Below are 19,717 nucleotides of genomic sequence, written 5' to 3'. Positions count from 1 at the left end.
AATCATTCAATTGGAGTCAGTCAAGCAGCCTGTTACCGTGACCTTTTCTTTATTTACATAATTATATGGTGGCATGGTCTCTTTTGATGTACCGACAACCCTTACCCCCGAAAGCAATAGCCAGTCTGTGATTCTTCCCTGGTCAAGGTTAACGTTATAGAGATAAAATACTAGGTTCCCAATTAGCTCACTTCCAGAAGAAATGGACTTCAAATGAAAGGTGAGCTGCCCAAGGGTGGATCCTTCTTATATAAAACAAATCACCATAGAGCTTATTATCAGTCAGTGCAAACCTAGCATGCCTTCGATGCATAAAAAATGTGGATCATCTTTACGAAAAAATAAAAAGTGCAGATAATACCTTGATGACCCATTGATATTCCACGACTTTCCCGCGTTCTGTACTCAAATCCTGCTTAAGGTTTGCATATAACTTTTCTTGCTCAGTTGCCTGCTCATGAAGCTGGTCAAATGCAGCCTTTTCCATTTCGCTGACTGCTTTTTCTGCATGGCTACATAAATCTTGGCTCTGTTGCAGTAAGCGAGACTGAAAAAGACGTTTGATGAAGTACAATTAGATTGCTATGGCTCATCTTCAGAAATGGTCTTGCTATCAAATTTTTTTTATTCTACGTTCAATTATGACTGTATCTTTCTGTACACTAAAGGGAGTCGCAAAAAATGTCTACTTTACAGATGATAACCTTATTGCTTGTCCTAGCTCAAGAGGATATGGTATATATTAGAGTAGCCAAGTCTCGAGTAATTAAAATTAGAGACAAAATTTGTCTGGAACTTTATTTGGCCGAAATGAGACGGCGGACATCCTTCAAAACTTTGACATAATATGCACAGTTATCTTCGTGCATGGAATTTAAATCATCTATTTGCAATGATACAAAGACAAAATTATTAAAAGGACATATGCGATAGCCATTTGTTGGAAACATCTGCGTGCATTGAATATGATGCTAGGCAGCAATCTAAATTGAGCTAAGCCTAAAAGATTCAAGTCAATTTTGTTTGGCAAGCGATTGTGAACAAAAGGGTACAAGTAATCTTATCCATGTAATACGGAAGACAGGCCAGATACATAAACAAACGTTTACGCAGTTGTATAATCCTTGAAATTAAGAAATTTTTTTGATCAGGGGGCTGGCTGCTATTGCCAATAGGAAAGAGTGGCGCTGGCTATCGCTGTAAACGCAATGCTGTTAACGACTTGTCTTACTTTTCGCTTCAATTCTTCTTTGCATTCCTGCAACTGCTTTTTAAGTTCAATTTTTTCTAATGATAACTGGTTTATCTTGTTGCGTAAATCGTCGATCTAGATAAAGAAAACGATGTCACAATTGCAGGCAAATTTGTCAAAGAAGAGGCTTTTAATAATACGAGTTTAAAGGAAACCGTTTTAACAAATAACATTATTTCTAGTTTAAGTCTGAACAGTGTTATCTTTGCTTAGAATCAAGTCAGGTGCTCAAGTCTGTCTGAAACCCTGATCATTCACTGGAAAGTAAAGCTTTGGGGTACTTAAAAGCTTAATATCCTTGGATTTATCAAGTCTAAACTCAGCATAAATCATTGCTGGCACTCAAGGAATAACTTATACAGACGAAAACAGCACAGGCAAATAATTGTGGCTTCAGTAAAAGCACCGCTCAAGCAAAAGGTTACTTGGCATCTTGCCCAACTTATCATCTGTCTTTGTTTACCATTCAGGCTTGTGGCCAGCAATAAAAGTTTCATAGCTAAGTTCAACAACACGGCGGCCAAGGGGCCTTTCATTTGCGATACTCACATATTTTTTCTTTTGATCGTCGTTCAGTAAAAGGGATTTATTCTTCTTTTTCATTTCCTCCTAGGCAAAACATAATTTCATTATCAATTTTCTAAATATACAGCAAAAGCAATTACGAATCTTTGATAGATCCACAAGAGCTTTGCTACTGCACTTTTGTTTGCAAAGAAACTGGTCGATCTTTACTTGCTCAGTTCTTGAGAAATGTCCTCTTCAGTATTCGAAACATTTTCAAACTATTCATATTCATTTTCAGACGAAACAAGTGATTGATGCATGTGCATCTATAACCTATTTTGATTTGGTCATAGAACCATGTGCATTGATAGCTAAACAGTTCTGAGGAACAAACCGAGGATAGAGTCCAAACTTTTGAGATACCTGGACACAAAAGTACGTGAACATAAAGCCTGAACACGAAGGGGAGGTGAAAAATCGCTAATTTCCCGTACGATCTCCTCTGTAGAATACTTTCTGTGTATTTCTCATACTAAAGACACAAAGAATTCATCATAATTATTTCATCCAAGGACTCCTTTAAAAACTATGGTGGTAAAGAACAATACGATTCAACAAAAAGGCTGAGAATATCAGATTGGTTCCAAACATAGATTTGCAAATATAGAATCTATGATTAAGCTTTAAGATTATAAGACAGATCACAAAAGAGAAAAGAGTAAAGAATAAACCCACAAACCAGACTTTCTTTTTCTTTCGCAGTCATTTGATTTGTTTCCTTAAGCTTCTCTTTCATGTCTTCAAGTAACTGCTTCTTCTGATTCAACTGCCTCTCTAGCCACACAATCCTGCGAAGGGTTGAACAAGTTTTGGTCTGTGAGATTGTAGTTGATTTAATACAGGCTGGCCTTGAATGTGCAACATTTCGAGCAAATGTGCACTTTAGGCCAAGGTACATGGCAATGAAAGTTCCCCTACGGACGCCTAGCTCAAAAACCATTTATTGGAGAAACAGCAGTCAGGCCAGTAGCTAACATTTGCTTTATATTCAGGTAGTACAAAGGGACAGTTTTTACAACACCTAAATTTCATCAGAATTAAAATTATCAATTGTATTGTATTTGAAAATTTTCTCTTTGAAACTCATTTTGTGACGTGATTTAGATAGATACTCTTTTCCAACAATACACTTTGATCAAGCAACTTCACAATCTTTCTATGAGGTCATCTTTGCTTCCAAAGTTTTATAGGACTGCAAAGGTTTTTGAACTGTAAACAGTAGACGATCGGACGCTTTTTAAGTTCTTGTTTTCTCCAGTAACTGGATAACGAAACAACAGAAATTTTATTTAAGAAAACTAATTGGCACTGCAAAGCAACATTTGTAAGATGACAGAAAAACGATTGTTTACCTTTCCTGAAACTCTCTCTGTTTTGCAGACATCATTTCATTCTCTCCACGTAATGTTTTTACTTGAAAAGATAGCTTTGAGCATTCTGTCGTCGCTAATTTCCATCTATTTTCCATTTCTTTATAACCAATTTCAGGCGGTTTTGTCTTGTTCCTTTCGTTTTCCAATTCTTTTTCTAAATTTTCTCGATCACTGCAACACCGCTGAACTTCATCGGATAACCTCTAGAGAAGATGGCCCATTAACTCAAATGGACAACTTTCTAGCATCAATAATCTTAACCTTTGTAAAATCTCAAACAAGTATTCAAAAAAGATACCAAGGCAAACCGATTTAAAAGTTTATACTAGACAAAGTTTTCAAACATCCTTTTCTTTCTGGGTTGTATAATATCAACAGTACTGGAAACGGGACCAAGACACAAAAAGGTAAAATTAAACAAAAATTAAAGATGCGTGTTATAAAGAAAATCCAAAACTCTCTGCAAAGAAATTTACAAAGAAGAAATCAGGGACAGATTACTACAGCAAAGTGTTTTTGTCTTAGTTTTGAAAAAGAAATCTAAATCTTTAAAACAGTTATTGAGATAAATGACTAGAATTATGTCGGGCAGCATGCATTTATAGAAAAAATTATTACCCATCCCCCTTCTTACTTGGCGTATGCATAAAAACAAAGAAATGTCGAAATTGAACTGGGGGAGGGGGCCCTCTGTCTGTCCAGGATTTCAGCATTGAAATGACGTTGCAAGGGCCTGCACACTTCAATAATAATGCTTACAGACGTGTGCAAACCTGAATGGTGACTTTGCTCATTTCAAGCTTCTTTACTGCAACATCTAGCTCTCCCTTGGCTGTTTCGTTATATTCTTTTTGCTCCTGTAGCTCGGCACTTAGCCTTGATTTGCCACTTCGCAGAACATCTACCTGTCATGAAATAAATTCGAGCTTTTTTGTTAGGATTGGTGGGGGTCATGATGCTTATTATGCAGGAGAAGAATTCGATCTTGATGAGCAGAACACACTTTGCTGATTTTATGGCTGTGGACCGTTACAGGGGTTGGTAAAAATCAAACCTTGTCTCAAAGTTTTGTAAACTTTGGGGTCTTTGCTTAGAAATGGGTAATTCGTGTGGAGGCCAGTCACGAGCTAAAAAATTCCATAAAACAGTGCCAATTAGGCTGTCGTGTCGTAACGGTGTGATACAGTTTGGAGACGCTGAACCTAGCAAATGGGTCACGAGAGATCAATAACCACTTCTCAAACTTGACTCAAGGCAACACGATATCTAAGACACAATTTGACTCAAGACAAAGTGTTTAATGCATGTTACTAAGCCTATAAATGCAGGGGCGAAGCATGAAAGTTTTGACCTGGTTGGAGCAAAGTCCTTTTGGACAAAGTAGTCCTAGAACTAATAACCATCAAACACTTACAGACATACTTAAAATACGGTATGGGTAATGAAAGTAATATTTGTTCTTAACCAAGGGGGTGCTCTCTCCTTAATTAGTTTACCTACTGGGAGAGTCCCTCTTTTCAAGAAATTTCATCCATACAAATCCCCTTATAAACTTGTTCGTTTGCTTTTTTTCTATTGCAACTTGTTACTTTGATGTACTATGTAACTATTTTACTGGCATCTGTATGTAGTGGAATTTTAAAATGAAATTAAGTGAACTGAACTAAACTGCAATGAACGGAACCGAACTAGACTGAAATGAACTGGAGGATCGTGACATAGCTACTGACCCCATTAAATGAAATTGGCACACGGTCCCTAGATGCTACACCTCTGACACAAGAGAAAAGATAAGATAACATAAATTATCTTTCTTTACCTGTTGCTGTAGACTCAGAATCCTAACTTTCAGACTTGTTTGCTCTCTTACAGCAGGGCTGCTTTTCGGTGGCATTTTCTTTCTTTTGTAGATTTTGCCATTGAGAACAGGGGACAAGCTGTTAGTAACTTTTCTAATATTTCTATTTGGAGTTTGCAGGTCTTCTGCAAACAATTTATCGCATTCTTTCAGGACATCTCTTTCAGGGCCCTGTCGTTTTGGTTTATGGCGAATATGATTAGGTATTCTAGATAAAGGAAACTCGTGTTCTGAACTTGACTCTGAGTCTATCGTCTGTGTACTTTGGGTTGACTGGCTGATTGGCCTTTTGGGTGACAGCCTTCGTATTGGTGATATAGGGCTTGTTTGAATGTACTGCTCAATCTAAAAGAAACATGAAAAAGTGAACTCGTACTATTGAAAACATTTGACGAGTTACCAAATAGTACAGAAGTTGGGAGGTTGGGAGGTTGGGAGGTTGGGAGGTTGAGTGGTTGCTGGTTGCGAAATACCCGTGGGCTCGGAAAAGAAAAGAGCAGTCAATAAACGATTATCCGAGAGTAAATGACATTTACCGTTACAAGTAATTATGATGAAGAATCACCAGGACCCGCACGACAGTCAAAGCATTCTAATCTCTTCTAAAGAATAAAGATAGGATCAGAAGTATTACAGTTCAACAGATTAATAAAACCAGACAAATTAATCAGTTAATGCGTTTGAAATTGACGTGAGAAGCAAACATAGTCTTGGAAACACGCAAATGTGAAAGAACATAAAACAATTTTTTCACTTTTCTTTTTAGGATTTAATTTCGCGTGAGTGACTAGAATGGTCAGATATCTTCAACTCTCATACAATTTTTCTTTTTTTCTAAAGTAAGTTAACAATTAATTTGATTTCCCCATGCAAAAAGGCTTCCAGCATCTTCGTGGTTCATTTCAAATTATATTGGATTCGCTGTTTCTTTAGAATATTCTTCTCATATACAGAATATATTTAACAGGCAATAGGCAGCAGGCAATAGTTTCGTGCAAAAGATCCTTATAATCTAACAGCTCAAAGGCAGATGTTGCGCTGTAGCAAATGTATTTTCGTGTGAAAATGCTAATAAAACTAACGATAGGAACTTCAGAGATGACAAAAACTATGCTGGATACCAAACACAATTTTTGAGAATAATCTTAAGAAATACTTATTTAAATTCTTAACACATCACAAACGGCCTCTTCGCGTTGAAAATCATACGCAAAAAGGACTGAGAAAGTAATAAGATATCTAGATGAATGAAGCGGTAACGCTTTCAAGAGTTGCTACAATGATACTTGCTCGCAGCTTTTACTATCGCCATCTTTTGCAACTGTGGAGGCGCAAGTAAGTGATGACGATTTGTCCTTAGTCACAATTCCTTTCATTTCCATTTTGCATTAAAGGCTGGAACGGCCTAAAAATTGTAGTTTCTTTGAAAGATGCATTAAAAGGAAAGAAATAGAAAGGCTCTCACCAGATGTCGTTTTCTGTCGTTAACTGAGGTAGCAATCCTGTCCAAAGATTTGTTAGCTTGTTGCTCCAAAGCTTCGATGGCCTCAGATGCTTGAACCTCTGCATCAATTTTATCCCTAATATTCTTGTGAATATGGTCGATTTCATCTGTGAGGCCGACAATCTCTTTTTTATAATATCTACAAGATTGAAACCAATCGATTCTGAACCTCTTTTGATAATCTCTACAAAAGTACTCATGGTCAGATATAAAAAAGTTAAGTTAATAATCAGGAACCTAATTTTTAAAACTAAAAGTAATTGCAGAATTAAAATAATTATCAGTTATAAAAAACGAAAACAGCACCATCGTTGGAAACATAAACCCGCTTAAAGACCTCTCATAATCTAGAAATGTATTAGACTATATACATTGTTTAACTATTTGAAAACATTCGCAATTCGGGTGCTTCTTCGTATTTCCAAAACAATATGATTGTAACATTGTATGGTGAAAGTCACTTCATCATCACCATTCACAATCTTCTTAACGTTACCATGCAAGAAAATCACGCTACTGTTGCCATTAGGTTACCTCTACGTGCATCAACTTTCGAAACTAATTTTTGAAACTAGATTAAATTTTTGGCTTTTTTTTCTTATAAAATCAACGAATAGTAAGTCTTGTCCATGATAGGGAACAGAAGACCTTGTTTTGCCCTGAATGGAACATGTAAATAGTATCTTTTTATTTCGAGTTCGGATTTGTTTTTGTGTATATAAAAAATTAAATGAAAAGAAATCTTTGGACTGCCACTTAGTATTTTTATTTAAACTCCAGGGCGTTCAAACCCTAAAATTTATGCGAAAAGAGTTTTAAAATTGATCATACTTTTCACGTTGGGTTAAAGCCTCCTTTTCAGCATTCAGCGCCTCATTTTGCAGTTCCAGTTGTTTAGACTTGAAAAAGAAATGGAAAAGCTGCTTTAACTTTCAGGACAAAGCCAAGCCACAAATTAGATAGGAATGTTCTAGTCTAGTCACAAATATTAGGGACACCTGGCTACCTAGGCACCGATCTCAAATTGGTGGATGCACTGACAATATAAATTGCTTGGTGAACTAAAGAAATGAAGTTAGAGATAAGCAGCGCAAAAATTAAATAGAAACGCTCTTTCGTTGCAAAAGGTGAATGTTGGCAGCCCCTTGAGATTTAGAATTTTAAGCTACTTGGGTACAAACCAGTAGGAACAACAATTATTCATAAGAAAAACTGAAGGTTTATGGAACAAAAAACATGAAAAGGATCTGATACCTCTCATTTATAATCGACCAGGTTTTTAAAAAACAAAAATATAAAAGCATCTAGAATGTACGCCTTTAAAAACTCTGCAGTCAGTACAGGGGACATGCTCAGAAATGTTTTCTTAGATGGCATTAAATCATTTTAAGAATATAATGTATAAAGTGCAGAAATACATAAACTACCTTCTTTCGCCATATTTCTACCTGAGTTTCCATGGAGTACATCTTTGAAGGACTTACAAACTTCGCCTTTGATTGCATTTCACTTCGAAGCTTGAGGCATTCTTAAAAAAAATACAACAGTACGTAAGGAAAAACGATAACAAAACAAACCTATTACTGAAGTAGCAGCATACCATAGAACGACACCGACAGGTAGATGATATTTTATGGCAAAACCACGTGTCCTACTTCAATTTGTTATAATTTTACAAATGTCGCAAGAAATAACACGGTGAGTGAATGAAGGATACTAACCTCTAGCTTTCGTTCACTCAAGGCACTAAAGGCTTTAAGCAGCAGATATTACAGGATTTCCATTATATATTTTAGGTGTACGAAATTGTAAAAATCTTACAAAAACTTCAGAAGGGCTAAGATAGCGCAAAAAATCAAATCAGCCATGGTAAACGAAATTAAATTGCGAAACGTTAATGAATTCGGGGATACCAAACTGTAAACAAAATTAAAGAAGGAAACAAATATTTACCACCATGCTCATGATCAAGTTCAATTTCCAATTCCTTTATCTTGGCATTGGAAGCCATCGTTTTTACTCGAAGGTTGTCAAACTCCTCTTCCAAATCCTCTCTGGAAGAAAACGATAAATTGCCTTAGCGAAAATTAATGAATGAATTCCAGACATGAGTTTTAGGACGTTTAACGTACTTCAAGGAAACAGGAACTTATGGCTCTGAGTTGATATTTGAGATTTTGCTTAAATCGTATGCTTTCAAACAAGCTTTTCAAAAATTTACAACGACTCCAGTGAAATATGCAGCTATTAAATGGTCAGTACATATTCAAATATCTTATTTTTCTTGAAAGGATATTTCTTAGCTTCAGCATCGTGCCAATTCTCCTGCAGAGTTTAAAACAAGACATCAAAATTCCAACATTCTTTACTTTTCCCAATTTATAAGCCCAGTATAGCTTTACTTGTCTCATATCATACCTTTCGTTTTTGAGCAAATTGTATTGCTTTCTGTAGAATGCTAGTTCATTCCAAACAGCTTCGCTATCCTCCCGCTGGAGAGATTTGGGGTCAGCACGTATGTTTACATCATTGATTGCCTTACTGCAGAAAAGAAAAATCATACATCGTTTGAGAAATTCTTATTCAGAATTCGGTAAGATAAGATTAATCACTGCAATACTAATCATATGAAGTGACAGATTTTGACAAGAAAACAAATAAAAGTAGAAGAAATATTCAACATCATACTTAGAAAAGGACCAAATTGAATAGAAGCTTTGATAAATTATCGGCATCATATGAACAATGTTGGTTTACTTACAGTGGTGCATCCTGCTGAAATGTGCGTAGTTGTTTGTTAATCATTGAATAATTCTCTTTCAGAGATTTGTATCGTTGGAGTCTGCGAGAATGAGCCCTTCTAGTTTCTTGAACTTCGATGTCCTAGCAAATGCAGATAAGAAATAATGTAAACTAGTCTTATTTTCAACAAAAAGGACGTCATAAATGTAAACGAGTTATTTTTAGTCATTCAAAGGACCTTATTTACTAGCTTAACATGAAACCAAAAAAAAATGGAATTAAAAAATGGCTTCACATTCCAAGTCTGTTCTTAATAAACATTCCCTTTGCATGAGCTATTGTATATCTAAATTCGTTTCTTTTAGCACTTGGGCTAGTTTTGAAGTATGATGGGATAATTCAAAACAGCGTTCATTTAAAAACATTGATAAGAGCAAAACAGCTTAAAACATGATGACTTCAGACGAAACACGTTCACATATTGATATCATATATTGCTGACAATCAGAACACAACGAACCTGGGAATAAACTATGAGAAAACACTCTTGGAGGAAATTGGCTAAAATCATTTGTCAATTATTTGATGTCTAAATGTCTCACTCGATTATTTAATTAGGTTTCTCAAAGCCCAATAAACGTTACCTTCAAAGTCAAAAGAGTGCTTAAATCTTCAATCTCCTTTTCCAGACTTCTAATCCTTGATTTGAAATTTGAATTGGATTCGGCAAACTAAAAGCGTAGTTAATTGTTTTTAGTGGTTAACCAAAAAGTTTAATTGTTATGAAGCATTTATTTATCACCAAAATATTATCTCAGGAAGGCTGTCTGATAAGACTGTTTAAATCTTCATTCAAAGAAAACGCTGAACTGTATGAAGTAAAAGTCGAGAGAACTGTTGTCATGTAGGGGGGGAGGGGGAGACCTCCATTTTTCAAGCAAAATGACGTAATATAGTGCATAATATCATAGGAAACACCTGATCATCATCTTGGGTTTGAAAACCAAGATCTACTATATATAGGCAAAAGAAGATAACCTCGCTGTCATTATCTTCTTTCGAAACCATATTCCGCCTCCTCTGTTCGCTTAATACTTTTTCCAACGAAGAAATTCGCCTGAGGAAAATAAGCAAAATAAAAACTTTACTTTGACCTGCTGAAAAGGTATGTTCTCAAAATACATTTATCAAAACCAACCAAAAGGTGGCTAAAATCTTATCCTTAAGAGTAAAAACGTCTCAAATGAAACTATTCAACTCTTGAAATCGTAACCTAAGTTACAAACTTGCTACTGGAACGCATCGGCTGGAAAAGAAAAGTTTAGCAACAAGAAGTAGTTTCCAAAAATATTAAATAAGAGATACCTTTCAAATCGATTCAAAAAGATAAATCCATAGATTTTCAAACGAATTTATTTTCGATCTTAGATTTAAATCCAAGTGATTAGTTCTATTCGTAATGATTACATTTTGATCTGAAGCTAGCTGTATGATTGTGCATATAATAGCCTTTTTGAATCTTTGGCTGTTTCGCTTTGAATTAAAAACAGACAAAATAGTATGTTAACGGATACAATCTCAAACGTTTAATTCACGTGTGTGTGATCCACCTTCCTTTTTCCTGCACAATGTCCTTTAAGCTATCGAATTCGTCCTTCACATCGTCTAGCTGCTCCTCTAGTTCTCGGCAACGGCTACAGTTCTGCAAGATGTTAAGACTGTTACATCTCTGCTATTGGCTGTAGGGAGTTCTATTTCTTAATATTACTTTACACTCCCCAATTTAGTCCCCACGTTAAAACATAAAGTAACTTTAGTAATTTCCAGTGATGTAGAAATACGGACAATAGTGTTAGGCAAAATATTGTTGAAACAGTTGAAAAAACTAAACAGAAACTTAATATGAAAGCATGACAAGGAATGTTAATAAACACTCGTTGCTGCTTGTTGCAGACCTTTATAGTTTAAGTTGAGTTTATCATAGAAACAAGCTCTTAACCCTCAAGCAAGGTTTGCTGACTTGGAAATGAGGACATTTTGCCTTTAAAAGAGGACTATTGCCATTAAGCAATTACCAGCAATATTGCCATTAAGCAATTACCTCTGTCCAAAAATCTAATAAGTTTTTTCCATTTGCAGCTATTGGTCTGCCATGCATCACATAACACATATCCCTTGCCTCTGTTATTAAACAATTTGTACCTTGGTGACAGGGGATTCAGCAAAGAGAAAGAAAATTGTGCCAAAAGTGGTTGATAAGAGAAAACTGATAAAGGAAAGCGACAGCTGTAGTTTTGATAAGCTCTGTAATTCTATATTAAGTGAAACAAAAAACAAAGAGCAGTGGAATTCTCACCAAGTCAACAGTTTGAGTTTCCGAGTCAAAACCCTCGTGTTTTGTCTTTAAACTTTCCTTTAGATCAGCAATCACCATATCTTTATCTATATTTTCTCTTTGTCGTACACTCAGACTCTAGAGATAAGATTGTATCTATGAAACATCTTTATCAAAGTAGGTTTTTTTAAGTGTCACATAGGTAACGAATGGCTGAGTTATTCACCCATTCCTCATCTTTGAAAACTTAAGGTTTTTGAAAAGATTGAGTGAAAGACAGGACTTGAAAAAATATACTGCGAGACAATTTGAGCGAGTGACACCATCAAAACAGTGTCTAGGCCATGAACAAAGTCGCTGTACGTCGTTGCTCTACCAACTAACGTACCTGGCCATAGATCCTTTACGCTAATCCTAATCCTAAAGAATTCTAAGGAATCCTAAGGAATTTTTCGAAATTCTAATCTTAAGTCAGTTCTATTTAAAAGTGCTTTGCTACCAAGGTCTAATTGTTGCCACAATTCTTTTTTAACTAACTTTAAAAAGTGTGTTCTTTAAAACAACTGTAAATGGTATAACAACAAGATACACAGCATTTTAGATAGTAAAAACGTAAAATACTTTTTATGTAGAGAATATCAACCTTTCTTAATGCATCTGTATCGCCATGAAGTTTTTCGCTTGCTGATTGCAGTGAAAGGCATTTCATTCTTAGCTCGTTCAACGTCTGTGGGAAAAATTGTGAAAAGTTGCTGAAAGGTTGCTAAAAAGCTTCAAAGATTTGGTCTTATAAACAAGGCATTTGCTTATTATAAAAAAGGAATATCCAAATCATTGGTGTCACACATGTCAGAATGGTGTTTATTTACATGAAACAACAGACAACAACTCAATATCTGGCTACTGTAGCTGAGAACGACATGATGTCATCGGCACTAACCTATTAATTACAATGGAAAATACATATTAAACTGGGAAAAGAGCACTAATCTGACAAGCTTAAGTGTTGCTTGCTAAACAAAAGCCATATAAAAAATCAATTGAGCGCTTGCCAATGAATATTCTAGGATGGATCGGCAGTAGAAATTGCAATAGTTGCTGCGTAAGATGATTTAAGTACAAAACAATAATGTCAGTACATCGAGAACAAAGCATTGTCAAAATAAGTTTCGAATTTTTCAAGTGTACAGATAAAAGGTATAACATACATTTTTGTACGACTTAACCTCAGATTTATGGCTTTCCTGTTGGTTCTTTAATACTAAAACAAAGATATTGTTCTTCAAGCTCGAAGAAGCAATGTTGGTAAGAGAATTTTAGAGCAGCCAATATCATCATAAGATAAAATATTCGTTTTCACTGCATCAGAGTTGGTGGCGATTTTGAAGGGGTACCAAGAACAGCTTGTTAATAAGATAGTATGATAAATAATATGATAAAACAATACTGCATAGCTGAATAATACGACTAATGGGTCAGACATAAACAAATTCTTTCATAAAGTCTGTCACTTAGCACAATAAAATAGGGATGTTGTAAGCATTTCAACTTAAAATTAGACGATTTAACACTTTAAAGCGTTTTATATTTGTTCTATGCTTACTTAGTTGCGTCTCATCCTGTAAAAGCTGCAAATTCTTGATAATAGCATTCTGTTCTTCAATATGATTCAGGCACTCTTCATGGTCGTATCTCATCTTTCTAAGTTCAGAGCTAAAACAAATGACTGGCTGTCAGTTGAAAATCAGGAAACATAATAAAATTAAAATAGTTTGAAAAAATTAACATGCGTACCTCAAGGCTGCGATCTCGGCGTCTTTCTGCTCAACTTGCTCAAGCTGCTCATTTACAGCTATGGTCTCTTCCAGAAGTTGTCCTTCTCGTAACTTCAACTTTGAAATCTTTTCATCGTGCTGACAACATAATAAAAGACAACTTTGATACGTATTACAATTATGCTTGATATATTTTAATTTTTAATAGATACGAATCACGAAGCAGGGAAGATCCTGCAAAGAGCTGTAGTACTGAAAATGTTGAAACTATCAAAAACAGAACTACAGCGTCCGATGGTGTTCACAAAAACAAATGGTATGCGAGATTTCATCATATTTGAAAAATTTAGCTATCTCTTCTGAAGGCATTTGAATGAATAACTACAGAACTAAATATACGACAAATCGTCATAAGATGAAAAAAAAAACTTGATTGGGTTTACCTCGCGTTTTGTGAGTTCTAAATCTTTCTCAAGCACCTTGGAAAATAAGCAAAAACTATTGTATTAAATTGTACCGTGGTAAAGTTAGAGCATTGTGTTATGGCGATATAAAATAACGAAGACGATTAAAATTTGGATTTACAAAAAAGTGAAGTTAACATCATCAAGTTAGATCCAACACCAATTAATGCCCCGGAAATCAGGTAAGCTGGGACTCAGAAAAGTTTTTAATCGTTTTCCTTAATAACTATACAGATGTTCGTAATATAATTAGTTGCAAGAAATGGGTTAAAGGCCTATTCTTTCGAAACAATTATTTTTGAAAGGCCTATTCTTTCGAAATAATTCACTGGAATAATGTCTAAAGACAACGTCAATTTAAACCTAAAATGATGTCTTTTGGCTTCTAGAAGATTCCGATCTGTCTTTACTCCATCCACTTTGAAAAAGGTTTATTCATTCTATTGATTCGTCATCTCCTTTACGAATTAAGCATAAAACTTTATTAAAGTGCTTTAATTAAATTCGAAAGAAAATTCAAAGTCCACCTTAATTTTGTCTCGAAGAACAGTATTTGTCTCCATTAATGTTGCAGCACTTGATTTTTCTTTGCTCAGTTTATCAACTTCAAGCTCAAGATCTTTGATGCGCTCACTGCATTCTAGTAGAAATACAAAGGATGCTAGTAATAGTTGTCTACAAATACTGCTATCAATTAAAATTGATGATAAAGACAGCATTTGTTAAAAATAATACAAAACAAGATAAGACATGCCTTTGTTTGAATTTGCCAGAGCTTCATTTTCAGCTAGATAGTTTTTCCGTTCGTTTTCGTTCTGGTTTTCTCTAGCTTTCATCTAAAAGCAAAAAAGAGGTAAACTGTTTTTATCAAAGATACATGAACAAAATTTTATAAAATCTTGTTTGGTCTTTGAAAGAAGGCATAGTCTCAGAAAAAAGGACACAAACCTTTTCTTTTTGAAAAAACTTTCTTTATAAACATTTCTTACGCCTTTTCAAGCTGTTCAAAAGTGTCTTCAGAAAAAATTGCACAATTGCTGGGCATGGAACAAAAGTAGCCCGATCAAGATCTTTCATGCTAAGGACATGTCGGACAAACAGCAAAAGAATCCATCAAAAGAATAGCAAAAATTGAATCTGCGAGAACAGATCTGTATCTCAATATCCTCAGCATTTTCATTCCATTCAAGTCACAATTGTCCTTTAATCGGTTGGCCTCAGATGAATATCATAAGTGAAATTCTGAACAATCATACATAAATAATATAAATACAACCTGAGCAGAACAGGTTGGAAACTGGGAGCAAATACAAAATATCTGAATTTCAAATTAGTTCTATTAGGTTTGTCAAAAGGATTTTATCATTCAAAAAATTAATACATCAAAATACAAACCACTTCTTGTTGGTAAATCTTTTCTTCATCTAGTTTCTGAACAGTCTTTCTCAGTTCATCAATCTTCCCTTCCCATTCTGTACGATCAACAAGCAGGCCAGATAGTCTTGAAATGACAAAAAATCTTTTAACCAGAATCGATACTCGTAGTAAATAAAACACCATAAGCTATTCAAACTAAAATGACAACTAGCATGCATATGATTGATGAAAAAGATGCAATGCTATGGGGTTTGGAAGTAGGCCAAGCCTTTCTTGCTAACAGAAGAAACTTCTATTTGCTACTGTTTCCCAGTGATTTTTGTGAGATTCCCCCTTGTCCACACAACTGATGTCACATGTTATATAATTCATTTCATATAGATCCACAAAATAAAAATGAAAATGCAACAATGCTTATTGAATTACCTTTCCATTGATTGTTTCAGTTGGACCTCTAAATCTGCAGCAATCTATATCAGAAACAAGATGGGAATACAAATTATGCAAGGACACTGGACATAAGCTGTAACTTGCTTCCATAAATCATGCAATGACAATAATAAATGATAGGCAGAAATAACTCAAAATGAAAAGAATAGTCCAAGATAAATAGAATATTATTTGAAAAACATGAAATTAAAAAAAATAATGTAGGAGTCAATTAACATTTTGCCCCAGCAGACAAGACCTTTTTATGGTAAAGAAAATTATTCAAAAAGTCTGAGAAAAAAATTAAAATGTTGAGAAAATTGAAAACATATTTTTGCAAGTCAACAAGAGTGAGTTACCTCTTCTAGTATTCTTATGTTGTTATCCTTTTCCTTAAGAATTGCCAAAATTTTCCTGTCCTTAGCTTCTGCTTTTTCTTGCTCTCTATAAAAATAAAACAGGCCTGTCATAGGAAAGACAGACACCAATCTTAATGGAGATTCATCCTAGCCAAAGTTATTGTTAATCAGAGGTTACCACCAAGGATGACAGAAGTAGAGTACTTGAATTATACAATGGTAAAAATTTTTTCTGACAACCTTGATAATATGAAAGACTTTAACATGTTTGATACAAATGCAGATTCTTTTTGTTGCTTTCAGTTGTTACGACTACATCATAATGAATTAAATGAAATGTTCATAAATTGACCTTCGTGTTTCATAAAAAGTCATTTTCGCACCTTTGAATTACCATACTGACAGCTGATGAGACATCTGGTTTGTCTGCTTGAAGGCGTTTCCATAATGTCCATACAAAATCTTTGTCAGCCTAAATCATAATTAAACAAATTAAAAACAAATATGAATAAACAATGCTGTTTTTTTACCCAAAGATGACTTGAAATTTAAACCTAACTAGAGGTTGTAAAAAACAAGAAATAAATACAGAATCTTTTAAAGTATTTGGTTCTACATTGTTATATCAACAAAATAAGAAAGGCACAAGTCTTTTCTACTTCCTTTTGAGAATAATCCCAGTCATGGCTGATATTTTTACCCTAAGACATTGACTAAAAAAATGCACACTGTGGTGAAAATTGAGATTTGCTTTAACATACAGACAATGTTTCATAAGTTTGCTTACGTAAGTCAGACTCAGTTTGCATACACTGTCACAAAAGTCTGCTTTAAAATTGTCCTGATTTGCAAATGATAAATGGTCCCAACACATTTGGTATAAATGCTATCAACTTTTATCACAAAGATCAGATTTTAAAGCTAGATACTTGCATAAATTATAAATATTTATTGTTACTTTTGTGATGCTATTATTTTTCATAATTGGCTTTATAAAGGACAGACTCATAAGTCTGTCCTTTATAAAGCCAATTATGAAAAATAGCATCACAAAATTAACAATTAATATTTATAATTAATACATATGTTTTGAGAGGACTATAGGCACTCAGAAGTACTTTTCATGAGGGTGCTTTATTAAATAAAATAGTAATTTGCCAAAAATATTATATTTGCATAAATACAAAATATAAAAATAATTAGTAATTTTATTAAAGCAAGGCACATAATATGATTATCAAATATTTTGTTTAAAGGTATTAAAGTCTCCTGCTAAGTCTGATATTAAGGTTCATTATATGCCAGTCATCTATGAACAGATAGAACGACACTTGCTTTCCCCAGTTTGCTTTTACTCTAGGCAGATAATATTGTATTTGAAAGTCAGACTTTGCAATGAATCCAATAAACATTCATACATCTTGATCTCATTGGTCCTTTTGAGAACCTTGATAATATTTTTCAAGACATTGCATGCAAATTGATATCATTATCAATCTATACATTGTTTACACTGTGGTGCTTAGCTTAATAAGGCTTTCAAATGTTAAAATCTGCCTCTGTGCAGCTTTATTGATGGTAAAACATATGCCAAAACAAAGAGTGATGCTTACTGCACTAAGAAATATGATTTATAGGGAGTTGACACAAATGTCAAAACCATTCAATTGAGAAAGAGTGAAAGTTATTTAAAGCCTTGACATTGAGTATTAAGATGTTGGTTTTGTTTAAAAAAAATAAGACTTCTAGCTTAAAGGTGATTGCACCAGACAACTGAATCCAGTGAAGATGATCACTCTTTTCCCCTGGAACCTCTGATTATTCACATTAGATTTCAAAGTTTTTTGCCACTATGAAAAACTTGTGCTTGAATTAAAATAAAATTTTTAAATTTCATATATCTTGGGTTAAATTATAAAAATTCATACAAATATTTACCCTGCATTGTGTGAGCTCTTCAGCTAAAGATTTATTCTGTTCCAGTAGCTCTTCATAAGTGAATTTCACTATAACATAAGGGTTGCAATTAAAAAGCTGCAAGTTGTAGTTTTTTACAGTATATCATATGTTTACTTTCTCTTGTAAATTCAAAACAATAAATGCACAGCCAGTCTTGCAGTGTGTTTGTTAAGCAGTTAAGCAGTGTGTTTTGGTGTTGCTTTTTATATCAATTTTTTGCATTATCATTTTCCTGTTGGTGCCTATCAGGACAGTCAAGTTCAGCAATTAGAATGAAGAACAAGATTCTCTCAGCATATGGTATACCTGATTCATCTAGTTCTAATTTTTGTTGAAAATGTCCTTTCAATGATCAACAAGAAGAGTGACAAAACAAAGCAAATTTCCAGTGTTATTAAATGACTAGCAAAACAAAAAGCTGCATTTGTTAAAAAAGTACGCTTCTACAAAGCATGGATCTAGGGTGAGGCCTGAAATACACAGTGGCTGAAAGACATTTTTCATGAGGAGGACAAGGCCAATAAAAAACCAGAAATTTGTTGACAAATGACATAATTTACAGACAAAAGCATGTTTAAACCAATAAAAGAGCACTCACTGCCATTCCTTTTGGAAAAACCCTTCAGGGGATGACAGGGGGCCTTTTTGGCACATAACCAAGTTTGTTAAGTGGGAAGTGTGGTATACTATGTCACTGACAACAAACTTCTGGTTTTCTTGGTAAGTCCCAAGAATAATTTGCAATTTTTTTTTTCATTTTTGAGGTGCTAATTTGCCTTTCATAGATTTTGAAAAGATCTTGGGTGTGTTAGCAACACTGCATTTTAGTTGTAGTGCATAAAAATACTTTAAATGAAAGATGTGCATAATATCCTATTTTTAGGTCATATTTTTAGGCTCAATTTATGAGTACCAAAGCAAAGGACCACAAAAAAGAAATATGGGGATTGTAAGAGACTGAAGGCCTAAAATTTTTGCCAGATCATACCAGTTTTATATTCTAACTTTAGATGCATTAAATATATTAAGGCTGGGAAATAAGGATCAATTTAGTAAACTCCGTGGTTTATCTCTATCAAAGCATATGAATCAGTGATAAATCCTTATGGGGGAAAAACAAAAGTTGATCTTGCGTTATATTGTTGGAATCTGGGACTTTACAAGCAATGGTTTCAAAGTAAATCAAGCCAACCATATTGGTAACGTTTCCCCCAGTATAAGGCGCCCCAGTATACGGTCCAGCCCCAGTATAGGGATTGTCAATCAAGATTATGTTCTTAAGTGCCGCCAAAGCCTTAGATATTTCAAAGTCTTTGGAGAGATTGCTCTTTAGGGCTTGTTTAAAAGGGGAAGGTTGTGAAAATGTTCTGAAATCAAGATTCAAATTTCTTGTTCTTTGTTTTAAGGTAGGCCATCACCATCAGTTTTTCAGTTTGATGGTGTGATGATCAGAACACTTGCTATTGACCAAGCATCTGCGCACTATACTACTAAGTTTTGCTGCCTCTGTAAAATACTTTGCATAATAAAAACTTAAAGAGTAAATTTCAGTACCTTCTCTGTTATCAATAGCCTCTTCTGGATGGTCCATCTTTAGCTTGAGATCTAAATCATATAATTGCTACCAGCGAAAATATTTTCGATTTACCCGCCATTACATCAGGAAACGACAGGCTGCGCACAAGCTGTGGAGGACTCAGCCTCTTTTGGAACTTAGATTGTT

The 19,717-nt window shown here is 34.5% G+C and overlaps 1 protein-coding gene across 3 annotated transcripts in view; it reads right to left on the bottom strand.

The window, feature by feature from the left end:
• Window positions 1–19,717, bottom strand: part of LOC135687787 (centlein) — a 25,475-nt gene extending 5,758 nt beyond the window's left edge. Inside the window, exons 1-30 of one of the 3 annotated variants that reach the window (XM_089114660.1) lie at window positions 19,549–19,717; window positions 17,974–18,041; window positions 16,419–16,507; window positions 16,036–16,120; window positions 15,674–15,717; window positions 15,266–15,371; window positions 14,625–14,706; window positions 14,398–14,510; window positions 13,850–13,885; window positions 13,426–13,544; window positions 13,235–13,344; window positions 12,840–12,892; window positions 12,275–12,358; window positions 11,653–11,769; window positions 10,892–10,998; window positions 10,335–10,413; window positions 9,941–10,027; window positions 9,316–9,437; window positions 8,973–9,095; window positions 8,508–8,608; window positions 7,982–8,082; window positions 7,386–7,453; window positions 6,516–6,693; window positions 5,012–5,395; window positions 3,966–4,097; window positions 3,172–3,395; window positions 2,499–2,607; window positions 1,802–1,861; window positions 1,232–1,327; window positions 362–547 (exon numbers count right to left, since the gene is read on the bottom strand). In XM_089114660.1, the coding sequence (XP_088970786.1) occupies window positions 362–547; window positions 1,232–1,327; window positions 1,802–1,861; window positions 2,499–2,607; window positions 3,172–3,395; window positions 3,966–4,097; window positions 5,012–5,395; window positions 6,516–6,693; window positions 7,386–7,453; window positions 7,982–8,082; window positions 8,508–8,608; window positions 8,973–9,095; window positions 9,316–9,437; window positions 9,941–10,027; window positions 10,335–10,413; window positions 10,892–10,998; window positions 11,653–11,769; window positions 12,275–12,358; window positions 12,840–12,892; window positions 13,235–13,344; window positions 13,426–13,544; window positions 13,850–13,885; window positions 14,398–14,510; window positions 14,625–14,706; window positions 15,266–15,371; window positions 15,674–15,717; window positions 16,036–16,120; window positions 16,419–16,507; window positions 17,974–18,041; window positions 19,549–19,585 (3,300 nt within the window). In that variant the 5' untranslated portion in view covers window positions 19,586–19,717. The remainder of the gene's footprint in view (window positions 1–361; window positions 548–1,231; window positions 1,328–1,801; window positions 1,862–2,498; window positions 2,608–3,171; window positions 3,396–3,965; window positions 4,098–5,011; window positions 5,396–6,515; window positions 6,694–7,385; window positions 7,454–7,981; window positions 8,083–8,507; window positions 8,609–8,972; window positions 9,096–9,315; window positions 9,438–9,940; window positions 10,028–10,334; window positions 10,414–10,891; window positions 10,999–11,652; window positions 11,770–12,274; window positions 12,359–12,839; window positions 12,893–13,234; window positions 13,345–13,425; window positions 13,545–13,849; window positions 13,886–14,397; window positions 14,511–14,624; window positions 14,707–15,265; window positions 15,372–15,673; window positions 15,718–16,035; window positions 16,121–16,418; window positions 16,508–17,973; window positions 18,042–19,548) is intronic. The other 2 variants (XM_089114659.1, XM_065204438.2) reach the window with 2 other exon arrangements.

Source organism: Rhopilema esculentum, chromosome 20 (genome assembly GCF_057945365.1).
Source record: "Rhopilema esculentum isolate cy_ngs chromosome 20, ASM5794536v1, whole genome shotgun sequence".
Classification (NCBI taxonomy): domain Eukaryota; kingdom Metazoa; phylum Cnidaria; class Scyphozoa; order Rhizostomeae; family Rhizostomatidae; genus Rhopilema; species Rhopilema esculentum.
This window is presented reverse-complemented; position numbering and strand designations above follow the sequence as displayed.